The following is an 18039-nucleotide window of genomic DNA, read 5'->3' on the forward strand; positions in this document are numbered from 1 at the left end:
GGTGCACCTGGCCTCAGGCTTTGCTCTGCTGGCCCTTTGGAGGCAGCTTAGGAGGCGGTTTGTCCAGCTCCCTTCCCGCTGAAGAATCAGTTTGGTCCTGCTCACTATGTATAATATTCCATTTTTCAGGAAAATGGAATGTAATGAGACAGGAAAGAGGGGCTTTCTCACCATAAAAGAGCAGCTCACCTCCTTTCTCTAGCCTCTTAGACCAAAGTCTGGCTCAAGCCAGCCCTGGCCTTACCTCTTTGAGAGGGGAGTGAAGACAGGAGCAGAGCTAGCCCTTGGACTCCAGTCTACATCTGACCCAGGAGAAATGTTATCACAGGAATGGGAACCTGGAGCCGCTCAGTAAAAAGCTGCCTGGGAAGCTGACCCTGTGTCCCAGGCGTGATGTGCGCAGGGAACAGCAGAATTCCTGCCACTGAGGGGTCAGGACAGACCAGGCACAGTTGTCTTGTCTCATGTTAGTGCTGTGAATTTGAGACCTGGAACACCCACGTGGTTGCTCTCCCTGTGCCTCCCAGCTCTCAGCAAGGGAAGGATATGCGCCCTGGCCAGTCCACAAAGCAGAAAGCTCCTTCCTTTGGAATGCTGCTCTTTCTGCTCCTCGGAGCCGTGGCGGAGAGCTATGGTTCATGCCTGACAGTCCTGGCTCTGCGCAGTGAGTGAGTATTGGCTGCCCCAGCACTGAGCGCACGTGGCTTCCTCAGCTGGAGGATCTCCTGCTTGTACCTGCAGTGGGGAAGCAGCACCATAGTTGCCTCTGGATTCACTATCCTGAGTGATTTGTTTAAAGGGATGCTGCACCTTGTGTTTGCCAAGGACACACAGTGTCAGTTAATGCAGAGTAGCCACCCCAGGCACGGAGCCTGCTGGGAACTGGGTCCTGGCAGATACAAAACCAGCCTTTTCCCAGGGAAGAGGCTTTTGCCAGGTAACAGACCTGTGAGTCTGACTTGAGTTAGAGCCGGCACAGCTGGACCATTGCTCCAACAGATGTGCTCTGCTTTTCCTCACCCTTGCCCAAGCATGCTTTGGGGCATGATGAGCCACAAAGGGAGAGAGGACTGTACATCAGGGGCTGCTGGAAGATGTCAGCTAAGAGAGGGATTGCTTCTCTTAGCTTCCAGCTAAGATTCCTCTTAGATTCCTCCACAGGATGAGTGAGCACACAGGTAAGGCCAGATGCTGCCCTACTGCCCTACAGAAGGAGGGCTGGTGACAGCTGCAGCACAGCTGGATGTGCTGTGGGACATCAGCCCTGCTGGCAGTGCTGTGGGAAAGCAGTGGCTATTGTTCCTGGAGCACAAAGAAACTTGGGAGCACAAAGCAGAGAACATGTGATGGGGAATCCCACCATCTCACCTCGCAAGATGGTTGTCTATGTATTCCTGCAGCTCTGACACCTGCTCTTCTGCCACAATGGCCCGAGTCAGCAGCTGGCTTCTCTCCTGCTCCAAATCCTTCTGGAGGGGCAAAAACCATAGAGAAAACTGAGATGGGAGTGACCACTCCCCCATCACTCAGCTCCAACACCACTTACCATAAGGCTACAGAAGCAACCCCAAACTGATGTGCTCAGGGAAGGGAGCCTGGTGATGACAGTGCAGTTTTCTGCAGGTGTCATCGGCTGGGGTCCCCTCCCTCACTGGAGCACAGGCTTGGGCACCAGGGCCACCACAGCACTGCCAACTGTGATTTCCTGCTCCAGAAGCTTCACAACTGGTGCAGTGATCACTGGATTTGGCACACAGGCAGTTTTCACATCTCCACACCAGTAGTTGCAAAGGGAGCCCTTTGAACTTAACTTTCCTTTTTAGATGGAACTCCAGTTGTTTTTGCACAGTGTCTCTGGGCAGTAGATGACCACCTCACCCAAGGTAACCGTACAGTCCCTGTGTCACCTGGAGGACCTGAGGTGTTTGTCTGAGTTCACTTGCAAAGTGCACAACAGAGCCAGGACCTGCTCTGTGTGCGGTGCTTTGCCTCTCAGTCATAGCATCTCCATTCTTTTGGTCACAAAGATACACCCAAATTGGATGCTCATCTTTACCTGAGCAGACAATGGTGAAGCACTTCCTTAGGCTGCTGTGGGCGACATGGAAGGCGTCTGGGAGCACAGCTATAGCTTTGTCTACCACAGAAAACCAAATATCTGCTTGGTTTCCAAACCCCTGTTCCCCAAGTGTGGCAGGGACCCCAGCACCACCTCTTCTTCCCACTGCTGTCATCATTAGCAGACAGAAAACTCCATCTTAGACAAGCCTGCTCACATTACCTCAGTTTCCTCCCCACACTGGGCCAGCCCATTCCCAAGTGTGGCACAAATATCCATGTGCCCGGGGGAACCACACTGGGAAGCTGATTCATAGTCAGCCTAGACTTGAACCAGCTTGAACACAAACCCAGTTTGTTGTACAGATGCCTTAATACTTGTGCTGAAACACAGGAGGGACCAATATGGTCTAGCAATGAGCAGACATAAAGGTTGCTATCCTTCCAGTAGCAGGGACAGTACAGCCTTGAGAGCATCACTTGGGCTGAGGCCAAAACCACAGCAAGGCTCTATGGAAAGCCTCCCTGCTCCAGGCAGGAGCAGTGTGTTGGCCCCAGCAGCTGGCTGGGGCAGCCCACCTTTGCATGTGGGCTAGGAACAAGCTTTTATTGGGATGGGCTGTTCGAGGCCTTTACCTGGGTGGTGTGTGTGAACTCCTGAAGCTGCTTCCTGACCTCTGCCCAGCCCTTCTCATCCAGTGGCCTAGGAGGGAAAAGTAGCACTTGATCATGTCCAGGCATTCAGATCCAGCCCAGCCATAGGTCACACAGCTCTGGTGAGGGGCTGGACACAGCTCATGCCCATCCAACCATAAACCCCAGTGCTCTGAACCCTTTTTTCTCCTGATGCTGCAGACTTTGGGGCATGCAGCATTGTCCCTGTGCTTGGGCACAAGAGTCACAGCCCTTCTGCCAGTCTGGGATGCCACGCTGCGATGGCTGGGTTTGTTCCAAGAGCACATCAACACTCATACATCAGAGCACTCCGTGCAGAAAGAGTCCTTATCCTGACACTGAATTTGATGGAAACAGAGAGTGATCAATGCCAAATGCTGCCACTTTTCACGTTTGGGAGCACAAACCGACTTGTTCTGGTCACCGAGCATGATAGGTGCTGAGCTGTCTGTGCAGCCCAGCGTGGGAAAGTTCTTCCTCTTCTGTCCCTGTCTGAATAAGCAAGATACAGGTCACATCTGATGCTGGAGGAATTTGGGTTGTATGAAGGAAGGAATGCATTGTGCTCCAGAGCTGCGACTGCCCGAGTTCCCTCTGGTGGCTGCAGCCTCCCAGTCCAGGCACACAGGAAATCGTGGCCGAGATTCCATGGGAGCAGAAGCAAAGGGAACAATAAACAGAGAAGCCACACAGCTGATGGATAGAGATGAGAAGTAGCAGGAATTATAGCTGGAGGGCTGCAGTAACAGCAGCTAGAGGAACAAGGTAACAGCATGGATAAACCCATTAGCACGCAGAAAACAAATATATCAGGTGGTCAAGTCTTGTGACAGCTAAAAAGCAGCACCTCAAGAGCTAGATATATCATTAGAATTAAGGTGCTGGACTTTCTATGTGTTTATTTCCTGTGGTGAGTCTGCCAAAATTAATGCATGTATTCAAGGACAGGTACATTCATATCTATATGTTCAGCTTGGAGAAGAGAACGCTCTGAGGAGATCTTGAAGCAGCTTCCAGTGCTTAAAAGGGCTACAGGAAACCTGGAGAGGGGCTTTGGACAAGGGCCTGTAGGGACAGGACAAGGGGGAATGGCTTTAACCTGTTTAAGTTCTTCCCTGTGAGGGTGCTGAGGCACTGGCACAGGGTGCCCAGAGAAGCTGTGGCTACCCCATCCCTGGCAGTGTTCAAGGCCAGGTTGGATGGGGCTTGGAGCAACCTGGTCTGGTGGAAGGTGTCCGTGCTTGTGGCAGGGGGTTGGAACTAGGTGAGATTTAAGGTCTCTTCCAGCCCAAGCCAGTCTGGGATTCTATGATGCTCTAAGGACTACAACTACTTTTCAATGTGGAAAACATGGCAGAGCCTGGGTAAGGCTCCAGCTCTTCTCTGAGAGACTCCAGCTCAGACACTGACTAATCAGTGCTGACACCCAGTTAGTGAAATACCTGACATGTTTTCTAGGGTGCCAAACTTTTAAAAGGCTGAAAAATCCCAGCTCAGATTTCTTCACCATTTTGTTCCACCTTTACACAGATATGGTTGATAGAGTCTCAACGGAATAACAGAGCAGGGGGATGAAACCCATCAAAAAGGAGCAAATAAAGGGCACATCATGAAGCTAGGGCAGTATCGGGGTTACTGAAGGGATCCAGCCTAGCTTCTGCTTGGATAGGCAAAGAAGTAAGATCATCCTAAACTGATGGTGTTTCACTTGCCTTCCCCAGGTTGTGTTCCACCAAAGCACTGGGGCGTATGTTTAACTTCAGCTTCTAAAGAGATCAGTGGGACTAAAACCATGATGAAATCAAACATGAGCTTAAGAGCTTTCTTGGACCAAGGCCCAAATGACCAGCTCATTTCATCCCAGGGAACACTGCACTGAGGTGACAGCTGGCTTTTCTTCTCAGATGAGCCCCTATCAGCTCACTTTCTCCCTATGTATTACCATCTCCAAGTAAAGAAGAAAAGACTTCTCAATCCACACAGCAAGGAAAAGTCTGAATTAGAAATATCCCAAGAAACAAACAGCACTTACTGCTCAGGAGCCAGTGGAAAGGTTGAGGTTTCTTTCAGGCTTTTCTAAAGGCAAAGGAAGAAGAGTATTCCCATAAGCTTTAAACCATTGCAGTCTCACCACAGACTGCACCACTTTGAAGTGGCACATCATATCCTCACACTCCAACAGCCACCAGTGCCCTGGCAGGGAATGATGTGCAGTGGATTCTTAAGGTTTAGGTCTCACATCCTCTGAACTGTTAAATAAATGCATTTTGTGCAATTTAAGAGACATGTCTCTGCCAAGGCAGACGCAGTGGGAGGACATGGAGGTGACTGGTGGGTTTCTGACTGGGGTCTCCTGGTCAGTTAGCAGAGGCACTCAAGAATAGAAAGCCACATTCTACCCTCCTTTCCTCACCTCTTCTTTTAGCAGGGAGCGAGTCTGCTGGCCTGGTAGCTCTCCCATAACATCAGCTACTCCTCAGCCCTCCCAGAGCTCAGCAACCCCAAACTATGGGGTTGCCCAGCCAGTAGCTATGACTCACTCATACATAGCAGGGTTGAAGCAATGAGGGGACTGCTTGGACATTCCGTCTTCTCCCAGAATGAGAAAGAGAGCAAGCACTACCCCTGCCTGTGCCGCAGGCACAGCAAACCCTCAGAGAATGCCTAAGGAAGGGGGTGGATCTGGCTTGTGAGACTCTTCCCCTCCACCCCACAGAAAGCCAGCAGTGCAGCCAGCACCTCATGTAGCTGCATTTCCAATTTTGCTTTGTCCTCCCGCAGCCGGTTTAGCTCCCGTGTGGTGTTTGTCAGCAGCTCTGGATCTGTGATGGAAAAGTGGAGCTCGGCAGGGCCACAGTCTGCAGCGGTGCTGCCTAAGGACCGGATCTGCTCTCGCTGGAGCCTGGAACATACCAGAGGGTTAGTGCCTGGTATCTTTGGTTAGGTCACAGCACTGAGTGTTTCTGCTGCTGATGGAAGTACCATTTGCTTGAGAGCTGCTGGCTTCTGGCCACCAAGAGCCAGTTCCCCTGCAAAAGGTAGGCAGGAGAGCCCAGCAGGATGCATTATATTCCTGGGAGTGTTTCTGAGGGGAGCTTGTCCTAGAGCTATTTGTGGCTTTTATGCCACAAGAATTTCTGCTGCTTCCCACAGCCCAAGCTGCTGAGAGCTGTGGAGCAGAGCTGAGAGCACTGCAGGAGCAGGCTGGGAGGCAGGAGTTATTTGTGGTACCTCTGCCTTTCCACACCATCCAACATGGAATCACTTTCTCACCCTAAATTTGACACAGGAGAGACATACGTGCAAAGCAGCTCCAAGGTGTCCAAAGCACCCTGAGGTGCAGCTGGAAACACCTTGCTCCTGGCTTGTCAAGAGCAGGGAGATCAGCATGTATTCCAGATCCTCTGCTCCACCTCGGAGCCCTGTTTGCCTCTGTCCCCACCACAGGTGTGCGTGTTCCAGGGCACTTCCACTTAAGCCTTTGCAACAAGCAGAAGAGACAGAGGAAATCCAGACCCTGGGGCTTAGCCCTACCCGTAAGCAATGAGCAGGTTCTCATGCTTCTTGACCAAGTCCTTCATGCGTTTCTTGTAGCCACGTGCCGCTCTGGCTAGCTGCTCCTCCCGAGCCCTGTAGGAAGCCCTGATGTCCTTCAGCATGCTGTCCACAAAGCGTTTCATAGGAGCATGAGCAGCTGGGGCCTTGCTAGGCCCCATGACGTTGCTGGATTTGCTGTCCATGAAGTCCTTTGAGCATGCAGAGAAAGATATCTAGGTAATTGAGTCATTCCCTGAGGTATGTAACCCATTTCCCACAGAGAAGCTCCAGGCATTTATATGCTCACAGCACAGAGGATAAGGCATATCTTCCATTTTCAAAGAGAGAAAAGACTAATTAACTTCCATCATGACCCTTCAAGACAGAGAAGGCATCTGTGCTGTACCAGATGTACATCTGTACTGTACTGTACTGTATCCCTGCCTAGGGAAACTCAAGTCAGTGTTGGGAGTTATCATTTCTAATCCATTCCCTTTCCCACTCTCTCTGCTAGCTAGGACATGGTTCAACATTGTCCTGTTGGGAATGAAACTATTCTTAACAGTAAAGATTCCTTTGCTGAGTGTCCTGATCCATTACCACACTGTGTTCTTTGGTACCAGCCTTCTCCCAGCACAGAAGCTCTTGCCAAAACCTGCTTACAGCTAACGAGGGGGATGGATAGAGGGGGGCTGGAATCTCCTCCCCAGGCCAAGACAAGGGCACAGAGCCCCCTTCCAGGTGCAAACATTGCCTCCCCAAGCCCCACAGCCAGCAGGAAGGGGAAACAGCCTCCAAGAAGAGGGCGGCCAGCACAGAAAGGCTTTCCCTGTAAGGAGAACCCCTGGGGCTGGGGGTACCCACCGCCACATCCTTGATGTACTGTGCCAGCCGGGATCGGTATTCCTCATTCAGCTCCTTCAGACGGAGCTGCAGCTGAGAGTTCTCCGCCTCCACCTCTTGGAGCTGGCTCTGGGAGCTGAGCAGCACCTAGGCACAGCAAACATGCTCACTCCTGCCCTCATCCTCTGGCCACACAAGGGGCGCGAAAAAGTCCCATTAGAGATGGGTGACTTCATTGCTAAATATCCTGCTGCGTTAGAGCTGGGAATAACCTGGATTTTCACAGGATCCCACTGGAAATGTTCATGATCTCTATTCCCCTGCTACCTGCTGTCATTTACAATCCCCCTTTGCCTTGTGATTACACCAACTCTTACTAAAGAGCAGTGAACAAAATTCCTCCCACCACCTGTGGCAAACAGAATCTTCCACCAGCACTGCATCCCTGCAGAAGGAAACAAGCATGAGTAGCAGGTCGAGAGAGGGGACTGTCCCCCTCTGCTGCGCTCTGGGGAGACCCCCCCCCCCCCGCAGTCCTGATTCAGGTCTGGGGCAACAGCACAAGAGGGACATGGAGCTGTTGGAGAGAGTCCAGAGGAGGCCATGGAGATGCTGCGAGGGCTGGAGCAGCTCTGCTCTGGAGCCAGGCTGAGAGAGCTGGGCTTGTTCAGCCTGGACAAGAGAAGGCTCCTTAAGGGGAGACCTTAGAGCAGCTCCAGTGCCTAAAGGGGCTCCAAGAAAGCTGGAGAGGGGCTTTGGACAAGGGCCTGTAGGGACAGGACAAGGGGGAATGGCTTTAACCTGACAGAGGGGAGATTGAGATGAGCTCTTAGGCACAAGTTCTTCCCTGTGAGGGTGCTGAGGCACTGGCACAGGGTGCCCAGAGAAGCTGTGGCTGCCCCATCCCTGGCAGTGTTCAAGGCCAGGTTGGATGGGGCTTGGAGCAACCTGGTCTGGTGGAAGGTGTCCGTGCTGTGGCAGGGGGTTGGAACTGGATGAGCTTTAAGGTTCCTTCCAACCCAAACCAGTTTGGGATTCTATGATTCTATAAAGCAGTGCAGGGAGAAGTACTTTGATATGACAAACTCCCTGGAGAAGGAAATGTGTTGGAATACCTCAATACAAGACACCCACCCCCTCCAGCTCATGGTGCCCAGGAGGAGCTGATGAGCAGAGGCAGTCCTGGAGCCAGGGTGCCATGGGCTGGAGGGAATCCTGCTCTTACCGCTGACTGCTCCGCCAGCTTGCGCTGCGTGTCCCCAGTCACGCACTTTGCCTCCTGCAGCTCCTTCCCCATTGCCATCCTGGACACACAGGAATAAGCCATGTTTATTTTAACCTCCCAAAGTTCTCTGTAGGTCCAATAGAGCCAGTTTTGAGCAAGAAGTCACTACGGGATGACAGAAATCTCTCTGCGGCAGATGCCAGTCCCCAGATGTGTGCCAGCCAGTGGACACAGAGCTCTCACAGCCAAAGGTGACTATCCTCCCCAGTCAGAGGGTCTAGCTCTGTAGTGTCCCTGCTGGGGCAGCCTTTGCTGGGACACCAACCTCATCCTAGCCTGTCAATGGAAGAACAGCCATGGGGGCAAGAGCTGAGGCTGGGTTCATCTCTGGGATGTCACACATGTGCTGTGTGCATCACAGAAGATGGATTTTCAAAGTTGCATAGGCCAGTTCAGCACTTAAACACAACCCACTTCTAAGCAGGCAGTTAAACCTCTAAAGAGCATTGTAAACATCAGGTTTTGCTTCCAGGCCTCACTTCTCCCAAGAGTGAATCACCATTTCCCACCCTGTACCCCACCAAAGGCAGGCTGTCTCCTCTCCTGTTCCCAAGGATCAAATTCAGCTGCAACAAGCTCCATAAATGCCCAGCCAAACAGAAGGATGTGCCCTCAAACACTCACACTCTCTCTTCCATTTTCTGTTGCTGCAAATCATAGGTTTTCTTCAGTTTTTCAAGCTCCACTTTTATGTGATCCTGGTTTCCAAGCAACTGAGGGACAAACGAAGAGGAAGATGAGACAGAGAGCTGAGCTAAGAGAGGGATTCATGAAGGGGGAAGAAGTGAGGATAGCCTCCAGCTGAGCAGTGACATACAGGGGAAAGGACAGGTTTCACTGGGAGTGACCAGCTCTGTAGGACACTAGAGCCTGTGTGTGATCTGGAGACAGGGCACACGTGTTTCTCTCCCATAGGAAATTCTCACACCGAGAGTCAGATTCCCAGCAGGAGCTGGTGGCAGAGCCCAAGCTGGTTTTGCATGGGCTGCAGATGGGAAGGAGGCAGGGAGCATTTCTGTGCTCTCAGCTTTGGGTTGCTTTATCACCCCCGTCTTTCTCAAGTATTGGCAAGAAGAAAAGAAGTAGGTGTCCTCTGCACTTGTTGGCTTGTAAACCTCTGCCTCTGTTTAGCCAGGGACACTGAGGGAACCACAACTGCCCTCTCTCAGCTTCTGCCTGCACAAGATTAGTCTAGCCTCAATTTTTGATTGCACTGCTTAAAAAGAAGTAACTTATAATCAATCAAGGCATCATTGAACAAAATTCAAGTTAGTACCAGGAGGTGCCAGCCACAGTTGGAATAAATTCCCCCTCTTCTTCCCCAAGGATCTGGCACCAGACCCCCGCACACTCACTTTTCTTTCCAGTATTTGTTGCTCATGTTCAGAGGCAGTAATATCTTCTGGCTGGTTTTAGTAAGAGACCAAAGAAGATGCCTGTTAGACCCTTGTCCTCCAAGGAGCTGGTGGCAGGGCAGAGAAGTCTGTCCTTACCTTCACCTTCCGAGCAGAGAGGTGACTCACCACTGCCCTTACTCTTCCCAGCTCAGCAAAGGATTCACCAGCCATGGCAGGGGAGTGGTTGGCATTGGCCAGGTTGAGCAGCTCCCGGCTGAGCTCTTCATTCTTCATGACCTGCCAGGTCAAACAAGAAGAGAAGAGCTTCTGAAATGCTGCCTCTCCAGCTCTGCGCAGTGTCTGTTCAGCACATACCCACTGCTCTTGGTGTGTGCACAAGGCAGGCACTCACATCCCCTCCTGAAAGCAAGCTTTATTCTTAGTTGTCTCTTATACGGCCAAAGATATCAAGGATTTTCTAATCCTCATGGAAATGCAGGATGCCATCATAGATTAATAGAATCATGGAATAGTTTGGGTTGGAAAGTACCTTCAGATCATCCAGCTCCAACCCCCTGCCACAGGCAGGGACACCTTCCACCAGACCAGGTTGCTCCAAGCCCCATCCAACCTGGCCTTGAACACTGCCAGGGATGGGGCAGCCACAGCTTCTCTGGGCACCCTGTGCCAGCGCCTCAGCACCCTCACAGGGAAGAGCTTCTGCCTTATACCTAACCTGAACTTCCCCCATTTCAGTTTAAAGCCATTCCCCCTTGTCCTATTGTTAAAGTCCCTGATGAAGGCTTGTTCCCCAGCATTCATTGCCAGGCATCAGGGTTATTCACATGGAACTTTTCTCCCTCTGCCCATCTCATCCTGGCATTGAAATCCACAGCACAGTGCCTGTCCAGCCCAGTTCTGCCACCCCCCCTCCATCCTGATCTCCATTCTCCTTCTTCACCCTACCCCTGCACCATCCACACAGCTCCCCAGCATTTCAGCCACATGTTTCTCCACACAACGGCTTTGAACAGTGCTGGATTCCATGTGTAAAAGAAGGGCCAAATCTCCATCCAACCATCCATCCATCCATCCATCGAGGCTGCTGCCACCCAGCTAATTCCAGGTTTGTTTGAATGCATTCCCACAGCAGCAGCCAGCCCACAGCACCATGTAGGCAGCGAGATTCAAAGTGCTTCTGGTGTGAAGTGACACATTTCCAAAAGATAAATATGATCTGAATGAGAAAGGCTCTGTTACAGGTGATCTGGAAGGAACACTGGGGGAATTCATGTCTCACGGGAGGGTTTCTATGTAGATAACAAAGCTTTGATGGGGTTTATGACTGGGGACAAGCTTGAGTAATTGTTACCATGGCAGTGAATCGGGAGGATGGGAAGCAGAGGTCATCTGAGTCATCCGTGGAGAGAATAGCTTATCAAAAGATAGCACAGGGTGGGCTGAGGGGGAGAGAGGAGAAAGGAGGCTGACAAAGAGGTGAGATATACAGCTGTGAAAACTGACAGCTATGCAGAGACAGGCTGCTTGTTCTCCAACCGAAAATGATCCAGCTGCAGCTGCCTGCCCTGACAATTCGATCAGAGGGGGTCACACGGGCACAGAAATATCAGCCTGGAGAAAGAAAGAGGCAGTCCCAGGTTTGCAATGGGCATCGCTGCCTTCTCTGTGTTCCCAAGCCTGGCCTGGCTCCAGGGAAAACCCCAGTGTGGAACTGGTTTGCAGCCAGTTGGGTTCCCTCCACAGCCTCACTTTGTACCGCCGCAGACGGCGTGAGCCTGCGGAACAAAGGAGAAGGAGGAAACGGAGAGTCAAGGAAAGGTCAAAGGCTTGAAAAGGAAGAATTTACAACGAGTTAGAAAACAGGCCCAAAGTGCCTGGCTGGCATCTTCTGGAAAGCACTTCCACACGGACAGGCAAGGCCAGCTCCCTGCTCCTTTGCCTGGGACGATGTGTGAATCAAGCCATACAATGAGCACTAAGGACAATCCAGAGACTCTCACTGCTCCTGTACAAGGGACCATGAATGAGCTCGCCGAGCTGCTGCTGCGCCAAGCAGCCATGACAACATATTGGCAAGGTCACAAGTAGCACTTGTAATTGGGAATGTGTAAAAGGTTCATTGTCTCCCCCGAAGAGCGCCGGGGAAGGGGAGGGGGCAGAACCACAGGCTGCTTTTCCCATTTCCTTTGGGAAAGTCCACACTGGGAAAATAATGAGCAAGAGGCCCATGCCATGACGAGGCCCATGCCATGACAATTCCCAGCATGCCAAGTTGGAGCCTCTTTCGCTTCAGGCAGGGATAGTTGGTAGTCAGAGCCAAGAAACTGGGAGGAAACCCTCAGCCTACCAATTACAACCATGGATTCACCTTTGGCTTCTGGATCCTGCTCCACCACCTCTCCAGGATGACTGAACCCAGGTGCTTTCACTCTCTTAAACATTCCAGGATCCATGTGAAGCCCGTGTGTTATTACTGCTAACCTGCTAAACCCATCATTGAGAGACATCAGCCACCTCAAAATCCCACTTTTGACAAACACGTTGCACCCCCTTGGGGACAAGAAGCAGCTGAGACTGCTGAAGGCAGAGCTGTTCCCTGGTGAGCATGGCAGTACCGTGTCCCAGCAGCGTGCTGCCTTGCTGGCAGTCGGCTGCACGCGTGCTGCCTCGTGCTCTGCCAGGACTAGGGGGCAGGTTCACACCCCTGCAAGAGCTGAGCTTGCCTCCTCCTAAGACATCTCCGTTTCTCAGCTTATGGGAGACAAGTGATAGCTTCACGAGTCACTAACTTGCTTATTTGTAACGGGTTGATGATGATCTCATATCCTTAGAGCTCCCCCGAGGAAAGCTCCCCATAAAACCAGACCAGACACTGCCAAAACCAGCATGTCTGGGCCCAGCCCCACATCTCCCCATCACGGCTCTGCACAGGGCCAGCATGGGAAACCAGGTCATTTGGCTGAAGCAGCTAAACTATCTGCTGGGGGAGGGTGGCAGGAGGGTGTCAGTCATTCAATCCAATTCAAAAAGGAGAGAGCAGGAGGGGGAGAGGGAGGGGAGAGAGGAGCAGCTATTCTTGCCAAAGAATTGCTCAAATCGGAGTCCAATAACTTCATTAATAATTGCTAATCTAACAGTCATCGGGAAATTTACTATATTTTAAGGAGCAATCAGAAAACTTGCTTATATTCAGTTTTTTTCTAAACTTGCTGACCCCAAAAACCTCCAGGGCCCTTCCTGCGGCTGTCTGAAATGAGAGTGACTACAAACAGTTCACGTGCAGCCTGCTCAAGCCATGCAGAAGGAAAGGGAAACAAAGAGTGCTGGCAGTCAGGAGGGACCTGCAGCATGCACCCAGACCAGCCCCACAGTGACCCCCTCGGTACTGCCGGTGACGGGCCCTGGGATGGAGTGAAGAGAGGAGGACTCTGACAGCCGGGTGCCTGCATGACCACAAGGTCAGCGTGGGCTCAGCACTGTCCCTGCCGAGCGGGACGGGTTCTGCAAGCCCTGTGAGAAGGTGGTAACCTTCCATGAGCCTGAAAATGAACCCATGCCCAAGCTCCGCTGGCTCACAGCTGACAAACCAGGCTGGCCCCAAGCTGTGTTACACAGCCCAAAGCCAAGCTGTGTGTAGATCAGGTGAACTGGAGAGCACCAGAGCGAACAGTGTCTCACCTCCTGGTCCAGCTCTTTGCCTAGGGCTAGGTAATTGCTTTTCAGAATGATATACTCATCCGCCAGCTCCTTCCGGCTGGTCTCCAGGGCACGCAGGCCTTCCCGCAAGGCATCTCGCTCCCCAGTGACCTTCTCACTGCAGAGCTCCAGCTCCAGCACACGGGTCTCCAGGGCCAGGATCTGCAGAGTGGAGGCAGCAGAATTAGACTGTGGCAGAGATTAGTAGCGGTCACAGGGTATTTATTTGACCTAACAGGTTCTGGACACTCTATGACTTAAAGAGAGATGAGTTTCATGTGAGTTTCTGGCCATTGAGGAGGGATCCCTTGCTTTAGCTAAAGCTAGGAGAATATGCCAAGCAAAATAAAGATGAATGTGCAACAGACTGCAGTTCTGGGTAAAGGTGTTGGCAGAGCTGAAACCAACTACTTCAGTCTTTGGGATACCATGTTCTTCAGTTCAAAGTTCTCCGTCTCGTACTGCTCCTTCATTTTGTTTGTCTCAATCTGGAGATCAACGAGGCCTTTGGAAATCTAGGAGAGAGAAAGTATACTATAAAGCCATGGATCCTGAGGCCAACACATTGTTCCAACAAGGAATTTGAGCACAACACACACTGCCCCTAAAAAGAGGCATTTCCCACCAGGTTTTCCACCACAGCTCTACTGGTCTCATGTGGCTTCATGGCTCAGTTCTCTCCAGCTCCCCAGGTATTTGTTTTACCTTCAGTTTTTCCTCTTCACTGAAGCCCATTCTGGCTGACAGATCTGGTTTGGAGCCAGTCAGCTTCCCCATCCTCTCAGGCAGGTCTCCGAGCCATCCCAGCCTCTCATCCCTATCCTGCAGCTGCACCTAGAGACACACAACAGCTCCCACAGCTGGTATCAGCCAGCAGCCCTCTGCTCCCACCGCAGCGCTGCTGGAAGAGCACAGCACATCCAGCTTTTCAGAGCCTGAACAGACTGCAGATGGGACTTTTGACTGCCATTTTCCTCCTGCAATTCAGATTTCATTTGCAGAGTGCTGGTTCCATGAGCTAGGAAGAGGCTGCAGCCCTTCATACTTAGATTTTCATTAGCAAGACACTGCACGTGTTCTGTCAGAGTACTTACATTCTCCTTCTCTGCAACAATTCCAAAATCCATGTGTTTGGAGGCCAAGGTCAACTTGCACAGCAGTGACTGAAGAGCAAAGGCAGGATCTAAGGATCTCTATGGCACCAAATTTCCCCTTGAGGTCCGGCACAAGCCAGGTTGCTATCAACTTTGGTTACCAGAGGGTGTAGCGTCCACCTGGGGTTTAAGGTGGAGCCAGTTGTTGCAGTCACCACAGGAGGGGTGTGTGTGTGCCTTTGCTAGAGGCAAATAAATGATGCCTGTCAAGAGGCTTCTGTATTCATAAGACATCACATGGCAGAGACTGAAACAAGAAGCTTAGCAGATACCTTCAGTGAAGCAATATTGCTAGCTAGGAGGTACCACTTTGTATTAAGGACCACTCCTAAAACCCAGCTGTGGGGATGGCCTTCATCTCTATTGCAGGCATCTTTAGAGAATTTAGTATCTGATTAACTCATTAATTAAACCATTCATCCAACCACCCAGTAGCATCTATCAACATGTTTCCAAGCAATACTCTCTCGATCTCTGCCATCCTCGTATCTCCTGTGCCAATGAGCCATCCAAAGGGTGCCAGGGTGTTCGAAAATAGCCAGTTCTTCATCTCCTCACTTCAGGCTGATTATTGCTGCTATTTCTGGAGAGCGGGTGAGTTTAGGTAAGAATCTGTCACAGAAGAAAAACTTTTGATTCTGAAGAACTCCTTAGTACCTGTCAAAGCTAAGAGGAGGGAAGAGGGAGATCAGCTCTCTGCTGAGCAGGGTTTACCAGCTCCTCACCAGCAGTGCCTGGTTCAGGCTGTTGGAGATCCTGTAGTCTGTTGACATGGATTGCATGGATCATGCAAGTGAAACCCAGGGGCTGAGTTCTTTTGGGGCTCAGGGAAGAAGAAGCTAACGAAACATGCAATTGTGTTATATTCTGCAGAAAAACTTAGCAGACCTGAAGCGATTGTATTAAGGTAATGAAAGTGCTGATGGGAGCTCACATTCTCTTCACACCCACTGCTGAGCAGAAAGCCAAATTCACACACCGCCCACAGTGCTGGGAGGCTCACAGGTCTCCTACGGGTGCTACAGCACGTGAAGGAGCTGAGCTGCAGCTCCGCTCCCAGGCTGCTCGCTGGCTCCTCCAGCGCCCGAGCCCAGCCCGGGCCCGCCGAGGACAGCGGCTCCCAGCACACACTGCCCGGAGAGGGGCAAGGTGGCTCCTGCCACTGCCACAGAGAGCCCAGCGCCGAGCACTGCGGAGACCCGATTGAGGAGAGCAAACAGCCCAACCCCAGCTGGGTGTGCCCTGAGCTGCAGTGGGGCCTGTTTCATAGAGTCACAGAATCCCAGACTGGTTTGGGTTGGAAGGGACCTTAAAGCTCCTCCAGTCCCAACCCCTGCCACAGGCAGGGACACCTTCCACCAGACCAGGTTGCTCCAAGCCCCATCCAACCTGGCCTTGAACACTGCCAGGGATGGGGCAGCCACAGCTTCTCTGGGCACCCTGTGCCAGCGCCTCAGCACCCTCACAGGGAAGAACTTCTGCCTAAGAGCTCATCTCAGTCTCCCCTCTGTCAGGTTAAAGCCATTCCCCCTTGTCCTGTCCCTACAGGCCCTTGTCCAAAGCCCCTCTCCAGGTTTCTTGTAGCCCCTTTAGGCACTGGAGCTGCTCTAAGGTCTCCCCTTCAGGAGCCTTCTCTTGTCCAGGCTGAACAAGTCCAGCTCTCTCAGCCTGGCTCCAGAGCAGAGCTGCATCTCTGTGGTCTCCTCTGGACTCTCCATGTGCAGGACCCTGCACTTGGCCTGGTTGCACTCCATGAGGTTCACACTGTCCCACCTCTCCAACCTGTCTAGGTCCCTCTGGATCCCATCCCTTTCCTCCAGAGGACTGGCTTCAGCACACAGCTCCATGTCATCAGCAAATGTGCTGAGGGTGCACTCAGTCCTTCACCGTTTCACCTCTCAGACAGCAAGATAAGACACGTTAACAATATAATAATACAACATATATAGTATAATTAAAATACACATAGAGAGTGTTACTTATGCTCCCACAGTGCCTGGGAGGCTTTTGTTGTATGTGCCATCCCAGCACAAGGAATGACAGCGACCACTTTTCCCGTGGTTTGGAAACACGAAGCAGGTTTTGCCCCATTGGATGTCCCTAACAGGAAAACGAATGAGGAATGAAGCTTCAGGGAGTCACTGCAGCCCCGAATCCCGCTCCACGTGCTTCTAGCGCCAGCCAAGGGAATCCACACCCGCTCCGGAGCCGCAGACACCCCTTGGTGCTGCGGAACAACCGCGGTGCCCCCATCCCGCCCGGGCCTCCGCCCCGGTACAGGCCCCGCCGCGTCCCGTTTCCCGGGAAACGGTCACTTCCGGGTGAGGGCGGCGGAGCCGCAGTGCCCCCTCTCGGCGGGAGGTCTGGCTGGAGGCTTCAGCCCAGCCTTGAGCCGGGGTCCCCTGCCCCCTGTTCCTGCCTTATATCCAACTTAAATACATGCTCTTCCAGCCGAAAGCTAACACACTCCTCCCGTCTCCACAGGTAAAAAGCAGCCCTCCATCATTCCTACCAGCCTCTCACATGCTGATGGGCTCCAGAAAGTCCTTTCCAGGCTCACCCACCCCACCTCTTCCAAGTCTTTTTCCCCAGGAGAGTCCTTCCAGACCCTGGCTGCTCCCGTGCTCCCCTCTGGATCCGCTCTGCCTCATGCTGGGACCCGGCGCTGGACGTGTGCTCCAGGATGGGGTCTCAGAAGACTCAGTGAGGAGAACCATCTCCCTCGTCCTGCTGGGCACACTGCCTGGGATGCAGCCCAGGAGATGAGGGGTTTGCAGGACTCCAAGTGCCCACTGATGGCTCATGTCCCATTTATCACACCCTGGCACCTTCAGCTGCTTCCCCATAGACTCCCATCGTGGGGATGCTCCTGCCATCGCCATCAGCCTTGGAGCAGCCTCTGTGGGGCTTGAAGGAGCCCACCACAGCAGGAAGGTCTGGAGAGCTTATATCGGATATGGAAAATCATAGAATCCCAGCCTGGTTTGGGTTGGAAAGGACCTTAAAGCTCATCCAGTTCCAACCCCCTGCCACAGGCAGGGACACCTTCCACCAGACCAGGTTGCTCCCAGCCCCATCCAACCTGGCCTTGAACACTGCCAGGGATGGGGCAGCCACAGCTTCTCTGGGCACCCTGTGCCAGCGCCTCAGCACCCTCACAGGGAAGAACTTGTGCCTAAGAGCTCATCTCAGTCTCCCCTCTGTCAGGTTAAAGCCATTCCCCCTTGTCCTGTCCCTACAGGCCCTTGTCCAAAGCCCCTCTCCGGCTTTCTTTTTTTGGCGCCCTATTACTCTTCCTACCCCCCAGCACACTGGCACTGTCATGGCGAGGAGTTAGGCAAGGCAGCTGCTTCCCATCCCTCTGTTTGCCCCCATATCCAGCTTCATTCTGCCTGACAGCCACCTCTGGGATAGGCTTTCCTGCCGTTCGCTG

The 18039-nt window shown here is 52.3% G+C and overlaps 1 protein-coding gene across 1 annotated transcript; it reads right to left on the reverse strand.

Annotated features, from left to right (window-relative positions):
* Positions 1-462: 462 nt before the first annotated feature.
* Positions 463-14581, reverse strand: CCDC78 (coiled-coil domain containing 78). Its single transcript, XM_031050225.2, has 15 exons — positions 14547-14581; positions 14158-14286; positions 13881-13967; positions 13435-13614; positions 9892-10032; positions 9754-9804; positions 9023-9111; positions 8339-8417; positions 7135-7260; positions 6268-6479; positions 5473-5635; positions 4766-4809; positions 2695-2761; positions 1369-1469; positions 463-735 (listed from the first exon to the last, which is right to left on the reverse strand). The coding sequence occupies exons 1-15, from the start codon at positions 14577-14579 to the stop codon at positions 630-632; spliced, it is 1608 nt and encodes a 535-aa protein (XP_030906085.2). The 5' UTR covers positions 14580-14581; the 3' UTR covers positions 463-629.
* Between the last annotated feature and the right edge of the window lie 3458 nt (positions 14582-18039).

The sequence above is a fragment of the Melopsittacus undulatus genome, chromosome 8 (assembly GCF_012275295.1).
Source record: "Melopsittacus undulatus isolate bMelUnd1 chromosome 8, bMelUnd1.mat.Z, whole genome shotgun sequence".
NCBI lineage: Eukaryota > Metazoa > Chordata > Aves > Psittaciformes > Psittaculidae > Melopsittacus > Melopsittacus undulatus.

Bases quoted from the DNA above. Each gene is read 5' to 3' on its own strand.
- CCDC78 (XM_031050225.2), bottom strand. From the start codon at position 14,579: ATGGATTTTGGAATTGTTGCAGAGAAGGAGAAT. The intron at 6,480-7,134 runs GTGGGTACCCCC...GCATGCTCAAAG, and splicing joins AGTACATCAAGGATGTGGCG to GACTTCATGGACAGCAAATC. The intron at 5,636-6,267 runs GTAGGGCTAAGC...GGTATGTTCCAG, and splicing joins AACCTGCTCATTGCTTACGG to GCTCCAGCGAGAGCAGATCC.